General features: G+C 45.5%; 7 protein-coding genes across 14 annotated transcripts in view; 4 read left to right on the forward strand and 3 right to left on the reverse strand.

Annotated features, from left to right (window-relative positions):
* SNF4Agamma (SNF4/AMP-activated protein kinase gamma subunit) overlaps positions 1 to 8,546 on the forward strand; it is a 67,930-nt gene extending 59,384 nt beyond the window's left edge. For 7 of the 8 annotated variants that reach the window (XM_070216739.1, XM_017148116.3, XM_017148121.3 and 4 more), the window contains 4 exons: positions 6,149 to 6,439; positions 6,500 to 6,678; positions 6,745 to 6,948; positions 7,380 to 8,546. In XM_070216739.1, coding sequence (XP_070072840.1) covers positions 6,149 to 6,439; positions 6,500 to 6,678; positions 6,745 to 6,948; positions 7,380 to 8,174 — 1,469 coding nt within the window. In that variant the 3' untranslated portion in view covers positions 8,175 to 8,546. Of the gene's footprint in view, positions 1 to 5,813; positions 6,052 to 6,148; positions 6,440 to 6,499; positions 6,679 to 6,744; positions 6,949 to 7,379 lie in introns of those variants that run through there. The other variant, XM_017148122.3, reaches the window with a different exon arrangement.
* Positions 8,547 to 9,472: 926 nt separating this feature from the next.
* Positions 9,473 to 10,599, forward strand: Ddrgk1 (DDRGK domain containing 1). Its single transcript, XM_017148251.3, has 2 exons — positions 9,473 to 9,608; positions 9,676 to 10,599. The coding sequence occupies exons 1-2, from the start codon at positions 9,518 to 9,520 to the stop codon at positions 10,515 to 10,517; spliced, it is 933 nt and encodes a 310-aa protein (XP_017003740.2). The 5' UTR covers positions 9,473 to 9,517; the 3' UTR covers positions 10,518 to 10,599.
* On the reverse strand, positions 9,474 to 11,977 carry LOC108061843 (transmembrane emp24 domain-containing protein eca-like). Its single transcript, XM_044394289.2, has 4 exons — positions 11,729 to 11,977; positions 11,121 to 11,665; positions 10,883 to 11,054; positions 9,474 to 10,822 (listed from the first exon to the last, which is right to left on the reverse strand). The coding sequence occupies exons 1-4, from the start codon at positions 11,859 to 11,861 to the stop codon at positions 10,611 to 10,613; spliced, it is 1,062 nt and encodes a 353-aa protein (XP_044250224.2). The 5' UTR covers positions 11,862 to 11,977; the 3' UTR covers positions 9,474 to 10,610.
* Positions 11,978 to 12,178: 201 nt separating this feature from the next.
* Positions 12,179 to 13,827, reverse strand: Smyd5 (SET and MYND domain containing, class 5). The gene is made up of 4 exons (XM_017148249.3): positions 13,595 to 13,827; positions 12,927 to 13,541; positions 12,689 to 12,866; positions 12,179 to 12,618 (listed from the first exon to the last, which is right to left on the reverse strand). The coding sequence occupies exons 1-4, from the start codon at positions 13,628 to 13,630 to the stop codon at positions 12,266 to 12,268; spliced, it is 1,182 nt and encodes a 393-aa protein (XP_017003738.2). The 5' UTR covers positions 13,631 to 13,827; the 3' UTR covers positions 12,179 to 12,265.
* A 352-nt stretch (positions 13,828 to 14,179) lies between these two features.
* Oga (O-GlcNAcase) lies at positions 14,180 to 17,880 on the forward strand. Its single transcript, XM_017148190.3, has 7 exons — positions 14,180 to 14,523; positions 14,592 to 15,351; positions 15,414 to 15,635; positions 15,697 to 16,156; positions 16,213 to 16,307; positions 16,364 to 16,788; positions 16,849 to 17,880. Exons 1-7 carry the CDS (start codon positions 14,289 to 14,291, stop codon positions 17,667 to 17,669), a joined length of 3,018 nt encoding a protein of 1,005 aa, XP_017003679.2. The 5' UTR covers positions 14,180 to 14,288; the 3' UTR covers positions 17,670 to 17,880.
* On the reverse strand, positions 17,814 to 18,550 carry LOC108061801 (ATP synthase subunit C lysine N-methyltransferase). Its single transcript, XM_017148193.3, has 2 exons — positions 18,289 to 18,550; positions 17,814 to 18,226 (listed from the first exon to the last, which is right to left on the reverse strand). The coding sequence occupies exons 1-2, from the start codon at positions 18,548 to 18,550 to the stop codon at positions 17,889 to 17,891; spliced, it is 600 nt and encodes a 199-aa protein (XP_017003682.2). The 3' UTR covers positions 17,814 to 17,888.
* A 356-nt stretch (positions 18,551 to 18,906) lies between these two features.
* On the forward strand, positions 18,907 to 25,357 carry Nelf-A (Negative elongation factor A). The gene is made up of 7 exons (XM_017148189.3): positions 18,907 to 19,116; positions 19,973 to 20,227; positions 20,290 to 21,675; positions 22,193 to 23,371; positions 23,438 to 23,863; positions 23,921 to 24,076; positions 24,475 to 25,357. Exons 1-7 carry the CDS (start codon positions 18,907 to 18,909, stop codon positions 24,604 to 24,606), a joined length of 3,744 nt encoding a protein of 1,247 aa, XP_017003678.2. The 3' UTR covers positions 24,607 to 25,357.
* The last annotated feature ends 181 nt before the right edge of the window (positions 25,358 to 25,538 follow it).

Genomic DNA, 25,538 nt, shown 5'->3' on the forward strand with positions numbered 1-25,538 from the left:
AAAACTAAAAAATATTCACTGCCCACCCCTTAAAACTAATTTTATATAAAAACCATCGTTTGCCCACCTCATAAAACTAAAAAATATTCACTGCCCACCCTTTAAAAATAAATTTTTATAAAAACAAACGTTTGCCCACCTCTTAAAACTAAAAAATATTCACTGCCCACCCCTTAAAATTAATTTTATATAAAAACCATCGTTTGCCCACCCCTTAAAACTGAAAAATATTCACTGCCCACCCTTTAAAAATAAAATTTTTATAAAAACAAACGTTTGCCCACCTCTTAAAACTAAAAAATATTCACTGCCCACCCCTTAAAACTAATTTTATATAAAAACCATCGTTTGCCCACCTCATAAAACTAAAAAATATTCACTGCCCACCCTTTAAAAATACATTTTTATAAAAACAAACGTTTGCCCACCTCTTAAAACTAAAAAATATTCACTGCCCACCCCTTAAAATTAATTTTATATAAAAACCATCGTTTGCCCACCCCTTAAAACTGAAAAATATTCACTGCCCACCCTTTAAAAATAAATTTTTATAAAAACAAACGTTTGCCCACCTCTTAAAACTAAAAAATATTCACTGCCCACCCCTTAAAATTAATTTTATATAAAAACCATCGTTTGCCCACCCCTTAAAACTGAAAAATATTCACTGCCCACCCTTTAAAAATACATTTTTATAAAAACAAACGTTTGCCCACCTCATAAAACTAAAAAATATTCACTGCCCACCCTTTAAAAATACATTTTTATAAAAACAAACGTTTGCCCACCTCTTAAAACTAATAAATATTGACTGCCCACCTCTTAAAAATTAATTTAAAAATGTTTTTAAACCGATTACCAGCTCAGAGAAGCTGGGTCGGGTAAAATTAAAATTTCGAATTTTTAATATGGGAATAGTTTGTCCACGTTTGACCACCTTTTAGTTTTATTTGTCCACGTCCAGTTTCAAAAATATGGGATTTCGAAAATTTTCGAAAATCAAAAGGTTGAATTTTTCAAATTTTTTTGTATGGAATTGTTTGTCTATCGTTTGTCCACGATTGTCCACCCTTTAGAATTTTGAAAAAGTCAAAACTTTAGAAAATACAATGTGCATAAAGTTAGCAATGCAACTTTTGAAAATGCAAATTTTTTTCTATCGACAATTTGCCGTTATTTTTCCGTAAATTATTCGTGAAAGAACAAGATTTGCCGCTCAATTATTTTTAAAATTATGAGATGTTCTGCTAAGTTGATATCAACCCCCACTAAAGTGCAAAATTTCCAAAATCTTTTTTAATAGGAATTTGCAGTTATTTATCCGTAAATGATTCGCGTAAGAAAAAGTTTAGTTGCTCTTGCTTTAACATTTTTTTTTTTTTAAACAAAATTGTTCTGAATTATTTGAAAAAATTCAACCTTTTGATTTTCGAAAATTTTCGAAATCCCATATTTTTGAAACTGGACGTGGACAAAAAAAACTAAAAGGTGGTCAAACGTGGACAAACTATTCCCATATTAAAAATTCGAAATTTTAATTTTACCCGACCCAGCTTCTCTGAGCTGGTAATCGGTTTAAAAACATTTTTAAATTAATTTTTAAGAGGTGGGCAGTCAATATTTATTAGTTTTAAGAGGTGGGCAAACGTTTGTTTTTATAAAAATGTATTTTTAAAGGGTGGGCAGTGAATATTTTTTAGTTTTATGAGGTGGGCAAACGTTTGTTTTTATAAAAATGTATTTTTAAAGGGTGGGCAGTGAATATTTTTCAGTTTTAAGGGGTGGGCAAACGATGGTTTTTATATAAAATTAATTTTAAGGGGTGGGCAGTGAATATTTTTTAGTTTTAAGAGGTGGGCAAACGTTTTTTTTTATAAAAATGTATTTTTAAAGGGTGGGCAGTGAATATTTTTTAGTTTTATGAGGTGGGCAAACGATGGTTTTTATATAAAATTAGTTTTAAGGGGTGGGCAGTGAATATTTTTTAGTTTTAAGAGGTGGGCAAACGTTTGTTTTTATAAAAATTTATTTTTAAAGGGTGGGCAGTGAATATTTTTTAGTTTTATGAGGTGGGCAAACGATGGTTTTTATATAAAATTAGTTTTAAGGGGTGGGCAGTGAATATTTTTTAGTTTTAAGAGGTGGGCAAACGTTTGTTTTTATAAAAATGTATTTTTAAAGGGTGGGCAGTGAATATTTTTTAGTTTTATGAGGTGGGCAAACGATTATTTTCATTAATATTTAGTTTTAAAGGGTGGGCAATCATTATTTTTTAGTTTTAAGAGGTGGGCAAACGATGGTTTTTATAAAAATGTATTTTTAAAGGGTGGGCAGTGAATATTTTTTAGTTTTATGAGGTGGGCAAACGTTTGTTTTTATAAAAATGTATTTTTAAAGGGTGGGCAGTGAATATTTTTCAGTTTTAAGGGGTGGGCAAACGATGGTTTTTATATAAAATTAATTTTAAGGGGTGGGCAGTGAATATTTTTTAGTTTTAAGAGGTGGGCGAACGTTTGTTTTTATAAAAATGTATTTTTAAAGGGTGGGCAGTGATTTTTTTTTAGTTTTATGAGGTGGGCAAACGATGGTTTTTATATAAAATTAGTTTTAAGGGGTGGGCAGTGAATATTTTTTAGTTTTAAGAGGTGGGCAAACGTTTGTTTTTATAAAAATGTATTTTTAAGGGGTGGGCAGTGAATATTTTTTAGTTTTAAGGGGTGGGCAAACGATTATTTTCATTAATATTTAGTTTTAAGGGGTGGGCAGTGAATATTTTTTAGTTTTAAGAGGTGGGCAAACGATAATTTTTATAAAAATGTATTTTTAAAGGGTGGGCAGTCAATATTTTTTAGTTTTAAGAGGTGGGCAAACGTTTTTTTCCAAAAATATTCAGTTTTAAAGGGTGGGCAAACGATTTTTTCTTAAGGAAAAACTTATAATTAAGATAACTTTTGAAGTATAAATTTTTTCAAAATTCTAAAAGGTGGGCAAACGTGGGCAAACGATTTTCTTACGATTAAAAAAAAAAAAAATCGAATTCCAAAAATTTGTGACTTTCGAAAATTTTCGAAAATTTTCGGAATTTTATATCTCGAAAACTGGACGTGGGCAAAAAAAACTAATTGGTGGGCAAACATGGGCAAAAGATGGGCAAACGATTCCGCTATTCAAATTTAAAAAATTTCATTTTTGTCAACCCAGCTTCTTTGAGCTTTGGCATTCGATCAAGAGTCGGCCTCTGAGGATTTGCTTTGGGCACACGACGCCATCGGCGAAATAGAATAGAACCTGATATATATATAGGTAGTCCGAAGAAGAATAAGACGAGGTATAGAATCGAAGTCATAATTCACAGGGATTATGGTAGCAGCAATGGCCGATTCGACTGTTGACGTGGGCGACATGGAACATAATCGTTAGGGAAAGTAGATATATTTTTGGTTTTATTCCCGCTAAGAATAGTTTGGGTTCTGTTAGAAAGTTCTTAAAGCAGCAGATCCACCCGAACACACCCCCAAAAGATTGTTTTTATTTTTCGTTTTTACCAAAGCTAATTATAAGTTCCAAGTACGCCGGAGACCACTCTAGGAAAATACGCAAGTGAGGGTACTAATGAGAACCGAGAGGTAGGAAAATAGTGCATGTAATTTGTTGGCAATTTCAGGCATTTCATGATCCTCATTAACGTCAATTCCCAACCGATCCGATCCAAACCGATCTCTCACCAAAGATTATATTCAATTTATTTAGTGCTCTGAGAACTTTTCGATTTCGTTGCGCCGTTTCTGCTCTGAGCGTTTTTCCCATTTGTATTTTGTTCAGTCTATTATTTGTTTGTTTTTGCGCTTTTCCCTGACGAAAAACTTTTCCGAACCAGAGAGCTACAGCTAGATAGAGGGAGAGGAGATGGAAAACACAGACTGCAGATCAGTTTATGATAAAATTTCGAATCGTTTAGAACGTCGCCAACGAAGACGGGCAGACGACAAAAATTCGGCAATATTCCGTGTGTTTTCCGTGTGTGAATTATTGGCAGCAGGAACCATTCTCGATCCACATATATGTTTAGTCTATATGTGCAAAAGTGTGTCTATGGATATTGCCCAGTGTCGTAGGAATTACTTGCCACAACCCAACAATCGAATCGACCAACTGTAAAGCAAAGTCGACCCATCGAAGGTCTTCGCTTCTCTCTTAGTCATTCGCAAAGAATTTTCGAATAGCGCCGCGACGCCAAAAGCAACTGAACCATCACAACCGCCTCCTCGTACCGCCCAATTGCCCCCTCCCGTTGTGAAAATGGGATTTCAATTGTTTTGATCCCACACACAGCAAAATAGCAGAATAATCAACAAAACCCACAACGCTAAGGAGCATTTCAATTAACTCGTATGGCCCGTGGCCCGCTGTCAAAAGAAACGCAAATCGCAGAAACGTATAGAATCGAAATCGATAACCCATATATACCTTTGCATTCACTTATGAATATATGCACTGAAAACCAATCAAACCGATAATATTGAGTGGAAGAGAGAAGAAGTACGAACAAGAATGAAGAGACCTTCACCCATCTGGCCAGGCTTTTTATCTCGATTTCTTTCGACTTTCTTTATCTGTTCGAACTGCTCGCCGCCCGGCAACCGCAGTAAATTCCATTTATTAAACAACATTTAAATGTTTACACAGCTTAGTCGGAAAATCTTTTGCCATTTTGCATATAGCTCCAAATATTTTACAATTTATTTAGACGTCTGTATATATTTTCCTGCCGAGCTATCTGGCCTTCGTTTTTTTCCTATATTATTTCTGGTCGTCTCTAAACTTTCTGTTTGTCTTTTTGCTTATTTTGCGGTGGACATTATCCGGATTATTTGTTTAAAATTCTTGTAGCAAAGGTATTTAAAATCTCAAATAAACTAGTTTATTTCATTACTTTTGAAATACAAAAATCAATTTCAATTATTATTTGATCCAGGTGATCCAAGCCCATGCCAAAAAAAGCCTTTTGAGTAGAAAATAATTTGGCAATAAATTATTCTGTGAACTGTAAAGAAAATAAATTATTTCCCAAATACTTTTCCAAATGCATTTTCCCTAAAGAATCGAAATAATCCCTATAGACATTCGAGATTTCAGTGTTGAGGCCTTATGCAGCGGTTAATTAATTTCTTGGCACAACTGTCTGTCACAATATCTGTTATGTGTCGCTATAATGGCTCCGACAAATGCTGAATCGGCGAATGTTTGGCTTGCATTTATCAGGCCCCTGACAAGACCGATCTACAGCCCCTGTGCTTTTATATAGTTTTTGATTAACACCTTTTGGCCCCGCCTCAATATTTATTTGTTTACATTGTGCCAGAGCCGTCTACATTCTACCCCTCTCTCTTGGGTTCTCTTTGTCTCGATGAGAATTGAAATAATATTTATTGTTGAACAATTTGGTGAATCTATTCTATTTTGGTGTGTTTGGCTTCTGTTGGTTGTGTCGTACGCTAAATTTATTTTAATTAAAAATGTCTTAATTTAATTTAACGAAACGCGTGCGCCTAGAAATTGATGGCAGAGGTTTTGTTCTTTTTTTGGGTTCGGTTACGGTAAGGGCACATCAATATAAATTCACTGCCTTAGCTAGATGCAGTGAGAAGCGCGTAGAGCGGCGCAGTCTGTTAGCAAGTTGGTCGATCAATTAGGCGAAGCAATTAACAGAGCAAATCGAGTCGCCCAGTTAATTGCTAGCGCCCACAGACCTCAGACGGAAGACCAGATCAGATCGGATCGGAACAGACTAGCGTAATGCGGCACTGAAGATCGATAGAAAAAAAAAACAATATACACCCTGAAAAGAGTAAACAGTCAAAGTAGAGCAGAGTGGGAACCCAGAACGCATGTTACAGTTGCACTTCTATTCGAATCATGCGGGTCGTCTGGTGCTGGGAGGTGGCAACGGTCGCCCGGCCGACGTCCTTTGCTATCCATTGGAGAGCATCAAAGAGTTTGAGCAGATCTCGGAGGCCTGGAAGCGTCTGCTAGCTGAGCTACTCAAGAAAGGTGCCCAATTTAGACCCCAAATCTCCTAAATCTGCAGCCCAAGCAGCTCCCGTAAACCTTTTTATTAACCCATTTGTTTCTTTTCCTATTTCCGCAGAGGAGGACGACTCACAGATCTTCGTGAAGTTCTTTCGCTTTCACAAGTGCTATGATCTAATACCCACCTCCGCCAAGTTGGTCGTCTTCGACACGCAGCTTCTCGTAAAGAAGGCCTTCTACGCTCTGGTCTACAACGGGGTGCGGGCGGCACCGCTCTGGGATTCGGAGAAGCAGCAGTTCGTGGGCATGCTGACCATCACGGACTTTATCAAGATCCTGCAAATGTATTACAAATCGCCAAACGCGTCCATGGAGCAGCTGGAGGAGCACAAACTGGACACGTGGCGAAGTAAGTGTCCTCAAACAATGCTGTTTTATGATAACCAACTAATTATATTTCCTCTGCCAGGTGTGCTGCACAACCAGGTGATGCCGTTGGTCAGCATCGGGCCGGATGCCTCCCTCTACGATGCCATCAAAATTCTCATCCACAGCCGCATTCATCGCCTGCCCGTCATCGATCCGGCGACCGGCAATGTCCTCTACATCCTGACACATAAACGCATACTGAGGTTCCTCTTCCTATACGTAAGTGTTTGCGGCTTAATAGTAATCCCATTTCAAGAATAATCATTTAATATCTTTAATGCACAGATTAATGAATTACCAAAGCCCGCGTACATGCAAAGGAGTTTGCGCGAACTGAAGATTGGCACCTACAATAACATAGAGACCGCCGACGAGACGACGAGCATCATCACGGCGCTCAAGAAATTTGTGGAGCGACGCGTTTCAGCCCTGCCACTGGTGGATGCCGAGGGACGGCTCGTCGACATCTATGCAAAGTTTGATGTGATTGTAAGTATCCAGCTGGGATCTCCCCTCAGAAATCCCTAGGGATTTCAAGTTTATTGGGGTTGGTTAGGATTATTTGGTTTAATTGCAAAGATTTCAACCTAAAGAATTTTTATTTTAGGTTTAGTTTCTTACAATATAGGTTTATTAAATATTTGTTGAAGAATATATACATATTTCTGTAATAATAGATAATGATTAAGATGTTTATATATTGGATTCAAAACTTCCAAATTATATTACAATTTTAACTTTTATTTTTTTTAATGTTTTAAAAATCAGAAAAACTTTAAAGGATTTATATTAAGAAAGTAAAATTTTTAATATTTCTTTGTTTAACGGAATTTTTAATGACTTGATTTGATTTATTATTTTAGCAATTGTACTAACTTTTTCGATTCAAAATCATTAATATCTCGTTTTCCTTTCTTCAGAATCTCGCTGCCGAGAAAACCTACAACGATCTCGATGTCTCGCTGCGCAAGGCCAACGAGCACCGCAACGAGTGGTTCGAGGGCGTGCAGAAGTGCAATCTGGACGAGTCGCTGTACACGATCATGGAGCGCATCGTCCGCGCCGAGGTCCATCGGCTGGTGGTGGTGGACGAGAACCGCAAGGTGATCGGCATCATCTCGCTGTCGGACATCCTGCTCTACCTGGTACTGCGGCCAAGTGGCGAGGGCGTCGGTGGGTCAGAGAGCTCGCTGCGCGCCTCCGATCCCGTCCTGCTGCGCAAAGTGGCCGAGGTGGAGATACCAGAGGCTGCCACAGCGACGACGACAACGCCCCCGCCTCGCAGTCCTTCCGCAGGATCCGGCAATCGCAGCCTGATCGAGGACATACCCGAGGAGGAGCCGACGCCGGCGAGGAGCGACGACAGTGCCGACAGTGATAACAACAAGTCCGCCAGTGAGGATAAGGCCAACAACAACAACCAGCACGATCAGACGACGACGACGGCGGCGGCGGCGACAGCTAATGGTGATAGCAGCAACAGTCCCGTGGAAGTGTCCTTCGCCGATGAGGCGCACGAAGAAGAAGCCGCCGACCAGGTCGAGCGCAGCAATTGTGATGATGATGACCAGGAGGCGCTGGCGGAGATTGAGCGCAAGAAGGCATCGATGGACGACGACGACGACGATGGGCTGAGCAGCGCCGTGTCCGCTGCCTCCGCTTTGGGCCAGTCACTGACGCCCGCGGCGCGAGAAATGGCGTTGGTTAGTGAATAAACCCTTAATTTAAATTAAACACAAGCTAAAGATATACAGCTACAGCTGCTACTACAGAAACAGAAACAGATAGAGAAACAATTGCTAAACAAGAACTAAGAACCCAAACACACAACAATAATGATAAAGCAGAGAAAATTATATTTGAATATTAATAGTTGTTAAGGATATATTATTACAATTATGAAATATTATGTATTTTACAACAAGCAACTAAAAGCAAAACAAAAACAAAAAGCTGTTAACAAGATGTTTATATATACACACACAAGAAAACGAAAACAAAAACAAAACAACAAATTACATTAGAATGTCTTTAAATTTTAAACGATGTAATTGATTATTATATGATAGTACAGTACAAGTCAAAAATTGCGTTTTGTATGGGCTGGAGGGGGTTTTAACCAGGAATGGAATCCGGAAATTCACAGGTTTTTGCTTTAAAAGCTTGTTTCGATTAGAAATTTCAGAGTCTAAAAGTCTATTCAAATTAAAATATCCCACTCACCTTCCCTTTCACCGCTTTACTTTGAACATTTCTAAAAATACGATCTACAAAGGTATATAAAGGTTTTATTTTGTATCATGACGTGAATATGATACGATATGATTATTAATTATTTTAAAAAAAACCCAACAATTGCGTTCCATGAGTTTTTTCAAACCTTTCGAAAGTGGCTGTTTTATAGATAGACAAATAAGTCGTCCTTTAAGCTTGGGAACCTAATTTAACAGAATTGCGACAAAAAAACATTAAATTTTGCTATAATATCATACCCGCTATTTTTTTATAAAAAGTTAATTATTTCTTAAAGAACAAAGCAAAACATATTAAAAAATTCGTAATTAAATGTTCAATTAAACGTAAAAAATTAAAAAAATCAAATGCTCTAAATAACAAATGACATAACGCGTTGAGTTGGTAATGAAATTCCCAATCGATGGGGAACCAAAAATTTTAATTTTCGAAGATATTTTGCAAAAAATCGTGATGTAACCCCTTACCAAAAATGCTGAAATTGGCCAAAAAATAAATTTTTTAAATCTAACCGAAACTGATGTGGATCGTTAGCTTGGGCTGTTAGCTAGACAATAAAGTCGGTTTTATTAAGTAGGGCACACATTTTATGATAATTATAACGAAATAACACATAAATGATTCCCTTTGGCCAGGTGCCAAATCAGTTAACTTGGCTATAAAATAGCTGAATTAGCATCCCTGCTGCCAACTAGGTCGCTATCTTGACCCGCAGACCATATGTTCATTTTGTTGACGTTTACTTTTTTTTGCCAAACCAAAAAGCATTGCGCACCAGGTTGAAAAGCCTCCAGACACATTCACAATGGAGCTGGTCATTCTCGTGGGGATCGCCACGGCCCTTTTGGTCGTGATCATCACGCTGTACTTCCTGCAGAAGAAGAAGGAAGGTCCAGGTGAGTCCGAAATTACATAGTTCCAATCTTCTGGAAAGCAACTTATCCATGACCCCAAAATATGTAGAAACCAAGCCAGCTGCGGCCCCACAACGTGGCGTTCCACAGCGCGCCCAGGAGGGAGTTCCACGTCGGGCTCAAATAGCCAGGAATCAACGAAACCGGCTGCGCCAGAATGCTCCTGCGGCTGCAGTTGCTCCGGCAGCAGGAGCAGCGCCTCCTGCCCCTGGCGACTCCGACAACGAGGATGAGGCCCAGTTAGATGCCGATGGAGCTCGCGTGCCGCAGGGCGCGGTGCTGGACGAGAAGATGGGCGCCAAGAAGCGGGCCAAGATGGAGGCCAAGGAGCAGAAGCGACTTCAGCGGGAGCAGGAACTGCACGACCGCGAGCAGCGGAAGGTGAAGGAGGCCAAGGAGGAGGCGGAACGCAAGCAGCAGGAGGATCTCGATGCGGAGGCGGAGCGCAAGCGGGCGGAGGCCGAGCGCCTGGCCAAGGAGGAGCGGGAGCGCAAGGAGCACGAGGAGTACCTGAAGATGAGGGCCGCCTTCAGCGTGGAGGAAGAGGGCTTCGAGGAGGGTGACGCCGACGAACAGGACAACCTGCTGGCCGACTTCATACAGTACATAAGGGACAACAAAGTCGTTGTCCTGGAGGATCTGGCCGTGGCCTTCAAACTGAAGACGCAGCAGGCCATCGATCGCATCCAGGAGCTGCAGGCCGATGGCACCATCACCGGCGTCATCGACGATCGCGGCAAGTTCATCTACGTTTCCGAGGAGGAGCTCGCCGCGGTGGCCAAGTTCATCAAGCAGCGCGGACGCGTCTCCATTGCCGAGCTGGCCGAGAGCAGCAACAACCTGATTAACCTGACGCCCGTTTCCGTCTCCGCCGGCGAAGGCAGCGCCTGATGAGATTTTTTAGCCATTTATAAATTAAATTTATATATTTTAGATGCGATGTGTTGGTAGAATAACAAGAACAAAAGGAAAAGATGTAATGGCTTATGCTTTCTCATTTCTCATTGCATCCGGATCCTTGGCCTTGCACTCTTTACACTCGCAGACCAGCAAGAAGGTGTCGCCCTTCAAGTGGACACTGCGATTCCGCTTAGCGCTGGACAGGAGGTTCGCCAATTGGACATTGGATGCGTAGTGGCTGCCTTTTGGATTGCCAGGAATCTCCGGCGCAGACTTGATGAGGAATTTTCCAGCAACTGTGGGGGTAGAAAAGGCAATGTAATCAGTTGATAACCATGAAACTTATATCCACTTACATTCTTCCACTTTGGCTGGAAGCAATTCACTGATAAGGATTTCCTCTTTTTCATTCGTTGAATCCGGATTCTCCAGCTGCAAAATCCATTGTGAGATGGTGCTGGAAGTAAATCCCTGTCCAGTGGGACCCAGGATGCTCATAAGGGCCTTAAAGGCCTCTGGTGTCCTGAACTAATTTTTTTAAGGAAACTTGTTATTAGTTTTATTCTCTAAAGGACCCTCCGTATATTTACTTACCCTTTTCAGCTCTTCTTCCTTAAAAAGTTGGCAGTATTCAAGGTACAAAGAAGACCTCCTGAATAAAAGATGGTACTGGATGGCCAATAGAATAACCAGCACTACAACCTGGGCAACGCAGCAATATTTTATAGTAAAGAATACACTTTCGCTGGTCTGCCGAAATCGCTCCTCCCGGAAGCGCTGGTAGTTCTGATTCTTGAAGATATCCTCTGCCTGATTCATGAGCTGGAGAACCCGCAACTGCAGGTTATCCATTTGCTGCTTCCGCCTAAAATTTGCATAATCCACAGTTTGCTCGCCCACTTTTATCTCCAAGTGAACACGGAGGACGCCAGTGAACCAGTCAGAACCTTTGGGTTGCAGGCAGATGTGGTGGTCACCCGGCCAAAAGGTGGTAAACAAAAGTCGGGCCTCCGAATCGTAGACGCGGGAAAGCACAATCTTACCATCGCTGTCGCGGATGTCCACGTGCATTCCCTTGCCAGGGGACACGGGCATGGTACCTTCGGAACTTGGATCCTCCTTCTCCACTTTGTAATGAACTAAAAGAAAACGAAGGAGTGGTTAAAAATGGCTCGAAATTAGAGGTACGATTCGGAATCTACCAATCACTTGAGTATCTTCCGGCGTCTCTTGGATGAAGCATTTTCGCTCATTTGCCCGCATATGGAAGTACAGGCCGGAAGTGCTCTGCAGGATGCACTGGAGCAGGACAACGGATATTAACAACTTTAGCATGTTTAACAACTTCAATTAAAACGACATATATTTGCACACTTTGTTGAAATACAAAATATACTATCTACAATGTATACAGAAAGCGGATCGCGCTATAAAGCTTATTGATAACCAAGTGTTGGATAACGTTCTCCAGCCAGGAGTGGATGGGGGAGTGGATGACTAAGCCTTGCATATAAAGTGTGCGCTCGATAGAGAACAAAAATTAATATTAAAGGTATTATTGGGAAAATTATTATTAGAAAAAGTCAACGTTTTCTTCATACCATAATTTTTCGCTAATTTTCCATCGCCTTTCTAGAACTAAGACCTTTCCATGTTTCTTCAAAATCTTTAACATTTATTCTAGAATCTATATATACTCTGTAGCTCATTTTTCGCTCTTTAAAAAACATTTTCTTAGGCTAGTTCATCTCGTCATCATCGTCGTAGTCGTCCATTTCATCGTCATCCTCGTCGTCATCGCTGGTCTCATCGGGATCAGAGGCCTGGGCTCGACACTTGGGGCACTGGCAGACGAATATATAGTTTTCGCGCAGAACCTTGTGCCTCGAGTGGCGACTCCGCTCCAGCATGCATTCGTCCAGGTAGGAGATGCAGATCTCTTCTCCCTCTTGAATGGGCGCCAAGGCCTTGAGCACCACAATGTCGTTGGAATATGGAAAAGTGGAGCAGGCATTCGGTACGCAACTGTGGTTGATCTTGCTCTGCAGGAGATACAGACCGGAGCCCTCGTTGTTCAGGAATTCGCCAGCAACTGTTGGGAGGGAAATCAAATGATTTAGCATAAATTATCCCTTTTATTAGTACTCCTTGTGTGGTCTTACATTCTCCGACTTTGGCGTAGAGCCCATCGATTACCGTGTCCAGCTGGGCTTTATCCGCATCCGGCAGTGGCAGATCCGACACCTTGACGACCCATTGGGAAAGCACGCTTGTCGCGATGCCCTGGCTGTTGGTACCCATAATGCCCATCAGGGTTTTAAAAGCATCCGGCGTGGTGAACTGAAAAGTAAAGGTTACCAATTGAGGCAAAATGTAACCTTTCCCTGAGAAAATACACACCATGGCGAACTCCTCGCCGGGGAAGGCATTGCAGAACGCCAGATACAGCTGCTCCATCTGCTGCTCGAAGTTCTCGCCCAGCATTTTGTGGTAGATCTTCTGCTCGCGATTCACAATCAGCGCCTGGAAGGACTGCAGTTGCTCGAGGAACTCGGCCTTCTTGCTGCTCTGCTGATAGAGCGCCATTAGGCGCACGATCAGCATTATACTGCCCGTCTCCGGGGGATAGTGCATCTTCTTCCAGGTCTCGTTGAGGATATTAATGGGATGCGAGTCGTCCGAGCGGAAGGCTCCCATGCAGGCCAGCCGGTGGTAGCGCTTCTGGGCCTCCATCAGGCAGTCCTCGGAGCAGTAGCGAACCTTGCAGCGCGGACACTGGGTGAACTGGGCCACCCACTGGGCGGTGGGATCGTGTTGGAGCAGCGGCACCTCCACTTGGGGATCGCTGGCCAGGCGGCGGACATTCTCCAGCACCGTTTCCAGCGGCCGCATGCAGTGGTCGCAGGCCACGTAGCCGTAGGCCACGTTCCACGAGAATTGCCGGGACACAAAGGGTTCCTCTTCGAAGATCACCTCCTCCGCCGCAAAATTCTTGGTCGCGAACATCGCACGACCCTGGGGAAATACGTCATTAGGGTGGGTTGGATGGCATCCTGAAGATCACTTACCTTTCCGGGCACCTCCCGAATCTCAAAGTGATTCATTATTGTCTAATTGGACTTGGGTTTTGGCCAAAAAAACTCGGTTACCACGCACGTGGTATTTGTATTGTATATAAACAAAAGGAAGATTGTCATCGATATTACAGGGCAATCGTTTTTACCGGGAGCAGGAGAGTGGCAGCTAGACAACTTGAAGCAAAATACCAAAACGCGTTATAACGATAATTTGAAATTTAAATTTAAACCGTTATTATTCAACCCAAATTTTAAGACAGAAATTGCACTGTTTCATGCTTCGCAATAGCACAACATTTTCTTTGTTTTTAGGACATATTTCTTAAGGCCAGAGAAACTAGAATGCTTTTAAATAAACTCACCTTAAGGGTTCGAAAATGTCCCCCAAATGGTATTAGAAAGGAAAATCAAAAACGCACTTTACAACAGTCTTTAATTTCCAATCAAATATTTGTAAACTTCTCAACAGAATTCTAGCATTGAATAAAATAAAAATGTATTATTTAAACATCGATAATTGATAAGCATCGATTTTTACAAGCAGTTTTCTCACTTTTTTCGATGTTTACAAGCAGTTTTGTTTATCGAAGTCCTATCGATACACAAATCCTGAAGAAGAGAAAAAATAAGACTTTTGTTGGTCCTGGTTTTTTTGCTGTCCTCCAAAGAACCCGGCCCGTGAAAAATGGCAGACGAAGCGGGCACCCCAGCCGATGGCCAGCGGCAGTTTATTTGCGGCGTGATCGAGGGCTTCTACGGCCGGCCGTGGACGACGGAGCAGCGCAAGGACCTGTTCCGCAAGCTGAAGAGCATGGGAATGGGCTCCAGTCCCTCCTACATGTATGCGCCGAAGGACGACTACAAGCACCGGGCCTACTGGCGGGAGCTGTACACCGTGGAGGAGGCGGATCACCTGTCCAGTAACTAACCTTTGAGCCATGCAAATCACAAATCCCCCGGTTAAGCTAAGACTTTCCCTTCCTTGCAGGTCTGATTGCGGCGGCCAAGGAGGCGGGCATCACCTTCTACTACGCCCTGTCGCCTGGACTGGACATGACCTACAGCAGTCCCAAGGAGATCGCCACGCTGAAGCGCAAGCTGGACCAGGTTTCGCACTTCGGCTGCGAGGCCTACGCCCTTCTGTTCGACGACATCGAGTCGGAGCTCTCGAAGGCGGACAAGGAGGTCTTCCAGACGTTTGCCAACGCCCACGTGTCGGTCACGAACGAGATATACACGCATTTGGGCGCACCCAAGTTCCTCTTCTGCCCCACCCAGTACTGCGCCTCGCGGGCCGTTCCCACGGTCCAGGAATCGGAGTACCTCAACACCCTGGGCTCCAAGCTGAACAACGAGATCGACATTTTGTGGACGGGGGATAAGGTCATCTCCAAGACCATATCCATTGAATCCATCCAGGAGATCACCGAGGTGCTGCGTCGGCCGCCGTGCATCTGGGACAACCTGCACGCGAACGACTACGACCAGAAGCGGGTCTTCCTGGGTCCCTACAGCGGCCGATCGCCGGAGCTGATCCCCCATCTGCGCGGCATAATGACCAATCCGAACTGCGAGTTCTACGGCAACTTCGTGGCCATCCACTCGCTGGCCTTCTGGTCGCGCTGCAGCCTGGACTCCAAGGTCAACAGCTCGCTGAGCGCGGACATCAAACTGGAGACTGAAAACGAGGATGATCTGCCGGCAGAGTTTCTCTCGAAGAACGTCTACCATCCGCGAGTGGCTCTTAAGTAAGTTAAATCTTCCTTATATATTAAACAAAACTAACTTTTAGATTGTAATTCCTTTAAAGGAGTGCCATTACGGAGTGGCTGCCGGAATTCTTCATGGAAAAGGAGGCCTGGGGACCCATCACCAAGCCCCAGCCGCAAGTGCAAATGGTCATGCCCATCATTCCCATCATACCTTCTATAAATACCTGTATGAGTCTCACCACCACCACGACCACTTCAACGAACTCCAGGACGCTTCCGGAGGTTAACACCACTCAACTTCAAGCTCTGGCGGACGTATGGTAAATTAAAGTTACCTCTTTTGTAAACCACTTTTATACAAGTAAAATCTATAATTTTCAGCGTTGTGACCTCTTCGCTGACACCCATCTCAAATCCAGTGATGAATTCCCTCGTGTCGCCTACAAAAGTGATCACAAACGACGACATCATCAATCCCATACCGACCACAGCCGCCAGCAACATTGAGCTGCCCAAGAAGATACCCATCTCCGTGGTCCCGGTGCCCATTATGGAGACGAAGAGCGTGGAGGCTTCCGTGGAACTGGAAGTTTTCGATGAAAATGAAACGAAAAGCGATTTGGCCAAGGAACGGATTGAACTGGAGGAGGAGCAGGAACCGGTGGCCAGTCTGTGTGTGGACACCATGCTGGACGACGGCAGTCTGAGCCCCTTGAGTGGCGGAGTCAATGAGCCCATGGAGTGCAGCAGCAGCATAGCATCGCAGGTCTCGCCACGCGAGGAGGAGGCCATCAAACTGGTGGCCGAAGATGTGCTCATGGAGTCTGTAAACGATGTGCATGTAAGTATGATTTAAAGAACTCTAAATACAGATTAATTGGTTTATCCTCTATGCAGAGTATGCATGTGGAGAGTGGAACCTCGTCGCCGATCTCAAATGCGGAAATGCGCGAAGAAAACGAAGCTCAGGCTGATAAGACCCTTGAAAACAAGTAAGAATGTTTATAAACCTCTAGGATATTAATCACTAAACCCTTTTAAATACTAGTTCTTCCTGCGGCGAAAGGATAACCGTTGAGGATCTAAGCCTGCTCTGCGATCTGTTCTATCTACCCTTTGAACACGGCAACCGCGGCCTGAAGCTGCTCGTCGAATTCAACTGGCTGAAGGGCAACGCAAATGTGATACTGCAGGACCGTTCTGCCGGTGGAGGAGGCGATGCCGTGAAATCAGCCAAGCCGGAGGTCACCGAGTGGCATCAGCGTTGCGAGCAATTTGATCAGCTCTGCAGCGCCGTCGTCGAGCTGCTGATCAAAATAGCCAACTGCCCGAACAAGGAGATCTGCCACGAGCTGTACTCGTATGTGTGGGACATCTCCGGCGCCCTGTCCTTGCTCAATTGCTACGTCAAATGGCTGGCTCTCGGCCATTTCCCGCAAAACACGTCTTCGTTTACGGAGGGAAGCTATACTTGTAAGTGAAACAAACGGCGTTTCAGCAGTGCAAATCGTAATATGTTTAAAAACCTTCTAGGGTTCAGCAAGGGCTGGAAGGAGGCCTTCATGTCCGGTGACCAGGAGCCATGGGTCTTTCGAGGCGGCCTCATTGCGGACCTGCAGCGCCTAATGCCCGTGGACTCGGGCAACGACCTGTTTGTGTACAAGCTGCCGGAGCAGCCCACGACCAACTACTATCTGCTGAGACCCTACTGCAATGCGGACGAGCAGAACGTCTACGATGTGTGCACCCGGCTGTACTTGCAGTGGCAGGGAGAACTAAATGGAGGCACACACATCCCTTTCCCGCTGCCGGCGAACATAGCCAGCATTGTGGCGGATGCACTGGTGGGCGGACACCTCACTCTCAGTCCGCAGCTGTGCATTGTGGCCTACGATGAGAGCAACAGCATCATTGGCTTCTCCTGCGCGGCCTTGGATGTAAACATATTCCGACGCAACCTGGAGCTTTGCTGGCTGACGGAGCTGCGCGAGAAGTATCCCAAGGATCTTTGTACTCAGGAAAGCGGCGAAGAAGTGAAACAGCTCGTTACGACTTTCGTGGAAAAGTTTCATGGCAACTTGGCCGTGGAGCAGTGCCCCGTGGAGGTGAGCGGATCCTTTCCAGCCGTGCTGGTCTGCGGCACTCTGCGGGAGGCGGAGGAGCGCGATTCGGGCATCACCAAGCGGATGCTCACCGTACTCCTGGCCGCCCTGCGAGCGAACGGCTGCTTTGGTGCCCACGTGTGCGTTCCCGAGCAGGACGTTGGCCAGGTGAGCTTCTACTCGAGGATCGGTTTCGTGGAGGTCTACCGCGAGGAGGCCAGCAAGTGCATTTACCTGGGTCGCCGCTTCTAGCGTTTCCGGAGCTTCCAGCTTCACTGCCTCCACTTTTAATGTTCCTTCATCTTTGGTATTCCGGCTAGTTGCTAGCCACTCTCGTCGCGTCCTCGTCCTTTTTGTATTCCCCCAAGGTAACCGAGTTTGTATTACTGACCAGCCCTTCTAGCATTTATCTTAAGCGTCGTTTTCATAATGTGGGAAAACAATAAAAATAACAATTTAATAATATTTTGGCTAGCTTTTGTTGAGGTCGTAGAACCACACGGTGTTTACTCCGTCCTCGATGATCTTCGCGTGCTCCAAGCTGGGCAGTGGGAAGCGGCAGGCGATGATCTTGGTGTTGTGCGGGCACTCGGCAATCAGCTTGTGTTCCAAATCCTGCATCATCTGCTCCACGCCGAAGATGACCACAAAGTTGTAGTCCTTGATGTCGAATTTCCAGAGATCCCGCCGGAAGAACCTCGTCTGCTTGGAGACCCCGTGGCGGAGAGCAGCCAGGCGGGAGTAGTAGACCAGCCAGGGATTCAGCTCCACGCCGTCCGTCTTCAAAGCCTTGTGGTGCTGGGCCGCCGCTGGAGAGGATTACATAAGTGAATTTCGGTGTTTTTGGGCTAGGTGAGAGGCGGAAACTCACCCACCACGATGCGGCCGTCTCCGGAGCCAATGTCCAGCAGTTTTCCGCCTGCATTTCTGGGCAGGAAGCTCAGGACATTCTGTATTTGCTCGGTGGTCGCCGGCACATAAGGCAAACAGATCCTCCGAAAGGCGGGCGCCACAAAGGAGGCGCACACAATGGACAGGCCGACGGCCACTCCTCCGGTGGCCGCTATCAGGATCTTGCCTCCCGTGGACATGCCACTCCTTGGTTTTGGTGCATCTTCATTCAGGAGTTCCATTTCAACCGGCCAAAATGTTGTTTACAAAATCGGGCAGTGTGTCCACACCATGGAAATTCAAATTCAACGATAGTTTATCGATAGTTGGCAGCCCTGCACGACATGCCCTGCGGCAAATGGTCACACTGCACGGGGCGCCCCACTAGCGGATGTGGCAACACTTTTTTCGTGCGTTTCATGTGTGCGTGCGCTTCCTATTACAATTTTTTCGAAGGATTTTCCGTGTGTTTTGTTGACGTGCAGCGCGACGGAAAGTGAAAAACGCATTCAAACAGTGCCGAGCAACAGGGCGGGTCAGCGTTTGGCATAAATTGCAGTGTGTGCTCCGCGTGCGGACGGGCGTAAGGCGTTGAAAAATGGCGAACGTAAGGGACAGCGACACATCACTGTGGCTGCATAATAAACTGGGCACCTCGAACGACTCGTGGATAAACGGCTCGATCTGCTCGCAGCTGAACAAGGAGGTGCTGCGCAACATCAAGGAGTGCTTCCCGGACCTGCAGACCCAGGTCAAGCTGAAGCTCCTCCTCAGCTTCCTTCACATTCCGCGCCGTCTGGTGGAGGAGGTAAATGAAATCAAATGGCGTTGGTGTATTTCACGAAAGAAAAAAAAGTACACCAGCGCACGCACACACGCTCGCGGACACGCGCACACGTATGCAGCGTACACACGTTGGTGAAACGAAAAAGTGCGGAAAATGTGTAAATACTCGGCAATTGTTATAAATCCCATCAGCTGGAGCGCGTCCCAAAGTGTATTTATCGTTTTATTCGCCATCACCAGCGGGGCAATTGCGCTGGCTGGCGAAAATAAATATTAGCAACGTTTCCCGCCACTTCTACTTTTGTGTACACATTTCTCTCTCCCGTCGCCACTTGTGCGTGTGTGTCGCTCTCGCGCGTGCTGGTGTGTGAGTGGGCTGCTTGTGGGTGGCTCGCGGATTCATTTGTTTGTTGTACCCTTCGCAGAGGGTATTTTGATTTTCGTGAGGCGTTTGTAAGGGAATTTAAGAGATTGAGCTTATGTGCAACCTACAAAAAAAGTTTTTTAAAAAGGTTTAATTTTAAATGATTTCGATGTAGGAAATGATAGTATTTTGTATTAAAATCAAAAGAATGATGATAAAATAAGTATAATTTATTATTCTTATTGAAAAGAAATGTGCAACCTACAAAAAAAAGTTTTTCAAAAAGGTTTAGTTTCAAATTATTTTGATGTAGGAAATGATAGTATTTTGTATTAAAATCAAAAGAATAATGATAAAATAATCATAAAGCCGAATCCTAAAGTTCCATTGGAATAGATAATTTAGTATGGAGTTTCCCTATAGTATGACTATACCATTTAGCAGTTAGGGTATTAATCTTAGTCGTACCGTAATGAACTTCCCCACTTATTGTCAATTTAAATGCGCTTTTCAGTGGAAGGCAGAGCTCGAGGAGGTAATCGAGGTGGCCGGCCTGGACTCAGAGCTATGGGTCTCCATGCTGGCGGAGACGATGAAGACCTTCCCGGCCACCAGCTCGCTGAACACAGAGATCTCCGACTACGAGGACACGCGTCCCATCTTCACAGACATGGTCAACGACCTGCGCAAGCTGGTCACCAAGCACTCGGACCTCGGAATGCTGCCCCTGGAGTGCCAGTACCTAAACAAGAACGCGCTGATCTCAGTGGTGGGTAGAGAAACGCCTGTAATTATATGTAATCCGAAATAATCTCTAATTTTTCATTACAGGTGGGCCAGCAGCCCGCCCCCGTCAAGCATTTCACGCTGAAGCGCAAGCCCAAGAGCGCCCAGCTGCGCACCGAGCTGCTGCACAAGTCCGCGGATGCCCAGTCCTCGCTGAAGAAGGCCTCGGCGCCCACGATTCCGCTGCGATCACGGGGAATGCCCCGCAAGATGACGGACACCACTCCGCTCAAGGGAATCCCCTCGCGCATGCCCACCACGGGTTTCCGATCGGCCACGGTGCCGGGAAACGCCGCCCAGAGGCCCAATCTCAGTCGCACGCCCGCCGGACGCAAGGACGGAGGCATCAAGCTGATCGAGTTCACCGAACAGCCGCTGGGCTATGCGGCGGCCAAGAAGCGCAAGCGCGAACAGCAGCTGGAGGAGCAGCAGAAGAAGCAGGAGCAGAAGCAGCAACAGGCGGCGGCGGCGGCAGCTGCGGCGGCCACGGCAGCCGCCACCAATCCAGGCGACAGCTCGCCAACGGACGGAGCTACGGCGAGTGGAGGAGAGACACCCGTCACGCCCACGTCGGCCAACAACAGTTTCGAAATCAAAATGGAGCCACAGCTACTCAACCAGAGCGCTGGAAGCCTGGAGGAGCAGCAGGACGAGGATCTGGCCGGCAAAACGCCCATGGAATGCGATCCCGAGACACCGGAATACGCCACAGCCACGCTGGACTTTGCCCAGGCCAACACAACGGATGTTCAGCCGGGAAAACCCTCGGTGGAGACCAAGTTAAAGACACCGCGTACCCCGAAATCGGCAGCAAAGCTGAACAACAACAACAACAACAGCTTCAATCACACCCCCAAACGAATCAAGCAGGAGATCGAGATCAAGAGCGAGGAGATCATAGTGCCCGCCAGCATCAAGCTGGAAAAGATCGAGACTTCTCCATCGACGCAGGCTCAGCAGCAACGCGTCATCATCCAGCAGCAGCAGCCGCCTAGCCTGGTGCAGCGCACACCGCACCTGCTGATCCGCAGTTCACCGCAGAAGCGGCAGAATAACGGAGCCAGCACGAGTGCAGGCACCACCACCACGGTGGGCAATACCACCATCAAGATGGAGAAGCTGGATATTAAACCCATGCTGCGAGCCACCGGTGTTTCGCCCTCGACGAGTGCGGGCACTACGACGACGCTGCTCACGCCGCAGCAACTGCGCCAGGCGGCCAATCCGTTGGCCAATCTGCCCAACAACATCTCCGTGAAGATAACCTCGGCCAAGGCGAAAGCAGCGGCCGCCGCAGCGGCAGCTCCCAGTGGTAGTCAGCAGCCGCAAGCTGTGCAGGTCCAGCAGACGCCGCAGCAGTCGCAGCCCCCGCTTTTGATCAACAGCTCCACGCCCGTCATCTTGGCATCCTCGCCCAGCGCTCAAAGAGCGGTAAGTTGCGCTTGACAATTTAAATTGCACAGGTGTTTTCAAAAGAATATTAATTAGAGCCCTGATTTAATTTTGGTTTTATCATAGAATGCCATGAAATTTGGATTTGTTTAATTCATTTAATTAATTCATTTCGAATTGAATGAATAAATGAATAATTTTTATAAATTTTTTTAACGAGAACAAAAAGTTGAAAATTTTTAACAAATCAATGTTAACTGCTTAGAAAATAAAATTTAAATTTAAAATAAAATTTAATCGCAAAATTATGGCCCTTTCTTCTTCAAAAGAATTTGTCGTTAGAATTATTTCGGAATTCATGCCACTCATTCATTCAATTCTATTAAACTCAAAATTCAAATTCATTCAATTCTATTGAACTCAAAATTCGAATTAATTCATTCATATAAAAAAAAAAATTCAAAATAGTTTATTGAGTTCATTCATGCAGGGCTCTAATTCCGATTTATTCCTCCTTTATTTCTTTGATAATTAACTTGTATTTCTTTCCTTACAGAAGGCTTTGGCCCTGCCCAGTAGCAGTAGCACCCCCACCACCACCACGACGATACCGTCGCAAGCCATAAAGACGATGCCGCTGAGCCAGCTGAAGACGGCTACCAACAGCGGACCGGTGATCATATCGCAGACTATTATTCAGCCGGCGAAGCGAGCCCAACAACAGGCAGGAACCTCGAGTGCTGCGGCCGCTTCACAACAGCAGCAACAGCAACAGCAGCAACAACAGCAGCAGCAGCAACTGTTGCACCAGCAAATCCAACAGCAGACGCAACAGCAGTCGCAGCTGCCACAGCAGCCGCAGCAGCAGCAACAGACGCAGTACATCCTAGCCACGCCCCAACAGCAACCGCAACAGATTCAGCAACAGCAGCAGCAGCAACCCATGTTGCCGACGCTTACCTCTTTCTCACACAGTCGCCCTTTGCCGCAGACCACGACGCTTTACCAGGCCACCACGCCGGGCGGAAATGGCCAGACACCCACCAAGATACTGCTAAAGACCTCGGGATCGTCGAGTGTGGTGATGACTCCGCTGCGACAGGCACAACCGCAGCAGGCTACCGCTGTGGTCTCCTCGAATCCACCGCCTCTGGTCGCCACCTCGGCAGCAGTGGTTTCCCCCGGACAGTCGAACACCCTGAACATTCAAAACGTGCAGCTACCCAACCGGCCAGTGACCATTCAGCCAGCCTCTCAGGCCGCCCAGCAACAGCATATGCAGGCCCAGATGCAGCAGCAGCAGCCCCATCCACAGCATACGATTGTGGCCAATACGACGGCCACGCAACAGCCCAAGTTGTCGCAGGTTCTCATGCAGCCAAGCGGAGCCGTGGCCGGTGGCGTATCCACTCTTAATGTTTCCCCCACATCCGGCAAGAACAAGACCATCATACTCACCCAGAAGGGCGTTATCCTGCGCAACATCGGTGGCGATATGTACCAGCAAATACCCATGAGCAATGTGGGCAACCTGCAGGGACTGGGCGGCACCACACTGATGACCACCACAGCTGGACCGCCGAGTCTGGTGAAGACAACATCATCGAGCGGAGCGGTGCAGTTGCAGCAGCAACAGCCTGGAAAGCAGATCCTGCCGACCCTCATACCAACCAGCTCTCTTGGTGGACAGCACGTCATTGTGCAGCAGCAGCAACCCACCAATGTGATCGGCAATGTGAGTGTGATAGCTAAACATATTCTTACAATTTAACTTGTGAAAAATAATAATATCTCTTATCAGTCCCAGCAGCAGACGATCATTCGGCCTGTGATGGCCAACGTGGGCGGAGGCTTGACCACGCTGCCGCAGGGCCTGACGCTAATACAACGGCCGGGCCAGCAGCCGCAGCTGGTGCAGGTGCAGGCGGCGCCGGGCAGCACGCAGCGCACGATTATCACCCAATCGAACGCTGCGGCGGCGGCGTCGCAACAGCAGCCGCGCCAGCAGCAGCAACAGATTCTGGTCCAACACAAGCCGGCTCCGACCCTGCAGCAGCGTTTGGTCACCTCCACCACCAGCGGTGGCCAGGGACAGCCGGGGAATCCGAATGCAGGGATCGCACGCACCGTCCAGGTTCAGGTGCAGGCTCAGCAGCAACCACAGCAACAGCAGGCTGCCCAGCAGCAGTCGCAGCAGGCACCGCAGCGACGCGGTCTCTCGCTTTCGGTAAGATTACCTTGTAAATTATGTTAAAATGTATTTAATATTTATGGTTTATTTCAGAACGAGCACGTGCACAAGGCGCATGAAATGTTCCGAAAGGCGAACCGCGTCTCACGACCAGACAAAGCCCTTATTCTCGGCTTTATGGCGGGTTTGCGAGAAAATCCACGCCCGAATAACGAAAATGTGCTGGTCATAAAGTTGGGCGAAACAGAGGTAAGGGTATTGGGATTTATTTTCAGCCGCCAATTTGTATGCAAAGAAATGCAATTCAAATATGAAAATCCTTTGAAATATGATGTTTATTTTTGTCTACATTTTTAAAAATATTCTTAAAATTAAATTGATGTTAGAACAAGTTTTTTTTTGAGTTCAAACTTTATTCATTTATATTTCCCACCTGTTGAATCCCTGCATCTTATTTTAAACAAAAGATTTTGTGTAAATTGATTTGATTATGACAAATTATTTGAATTTGTGTCGAATTAATCAAATTTCTTTTACATAATTAGCTTATTTTTGCTTACAACCTAGAAAGTTATTTTGACGCTGCATATTTTTTAATTTATTTAATTTTACACTATTTTGCTAATATTTTTGTTTTATTTTCGCAGGAAAAAGTACAACAGGAGGACGGCAATACGGCGCTGTGCCTGGTAGAGTCGCACATCCGGCTGGACTACAACACCGGCGAGTGGAAGACATTCCAGAACTACAGGCTGCAGGACCAGAGTGCCGCCTCATAGTCCACAAGGGTCATACGCATAGTTCGCAGCACCAAGTGAACACCGACAGCCGAGCTGAAGCCGAACATGCGTATAAGGATTATGGATTATTAATTGTGTATTTTGATTTGTCATCCGTTCTGCACGGGCTGCTCCGCTGCCGCCCCTAATTAGGCTATTGAAAACCCCTCTCTCCCTTCTCTCCCCTCCTCATCCCTCCCGCAGCCAGCAGGGCACCCCAAGAAATGCTGGAAATAATGAAACTATTTAATAATTAAGGTAAATTAGCTGTACAGTTGTTTAGTTTGTAGAAAAGGCTAGCGCTTAAACATTTAGTAAACATGCCCGTTCACACATCCATCAACCCATTCATCCGAGCACACACAGGCATATTCACTAGAGTCTCTGGCTGAACGCTGAACGCTTCACTGGAGAGCAGTTGGAAAGGCGGATGGGCCAGAAGTGAACGTTCGGACAGACCGCATAGGCACACACAACACATGCACACACTCATGCATTTCAAATCTGCATATATATACCTAGCTTATGTAATTATTGTCGAGTAAAAAGTGTGTAATTATCTTACCAAGCAGCATAAAATTTAGAGACGCTGATCGGCGCTCGTTATTCATTAAAAATCCAATGGAAATATATAGTTATAGATATATATGTATGAGCCGCAGCAACCACAGCAAAATTAACTTAAATCTTGAAATGTGTAATAGAAAAACAATAAAACTAGCATATGTATTTATGGCTTAAATGTTAAAAACGTTGGTATTATAATTGAGACACGAAAATGTGGGTCATGTAAACGTGGATTCAAAAACTCAAACACTCGATCGACAGATCAAATTGATTACCAAGAAGTCATAGCTTGTTACAAAACCTGTATTGCGAAATACAAATATTCAAGTATTTTGTATGATGTCTTGAAAACTCTTGAGGAAATG

This window comes from Drosophila takahashii, chromosome 3R (assembly GCF_030179915.1).
Source record: "Drosophila takahashii strain IR98-3 E-12201 chromosome 3R, DtakHiC1v2, whole genome shotgun sequence".
In the NCBI taxonomy this organism is placed as follows: domain Eukaryota; kingdom Metazoa; phylum Arthropoda; class Insecta; order Diptera; family Drosophilidae; genus Drosophila; species Drosophila takahashii.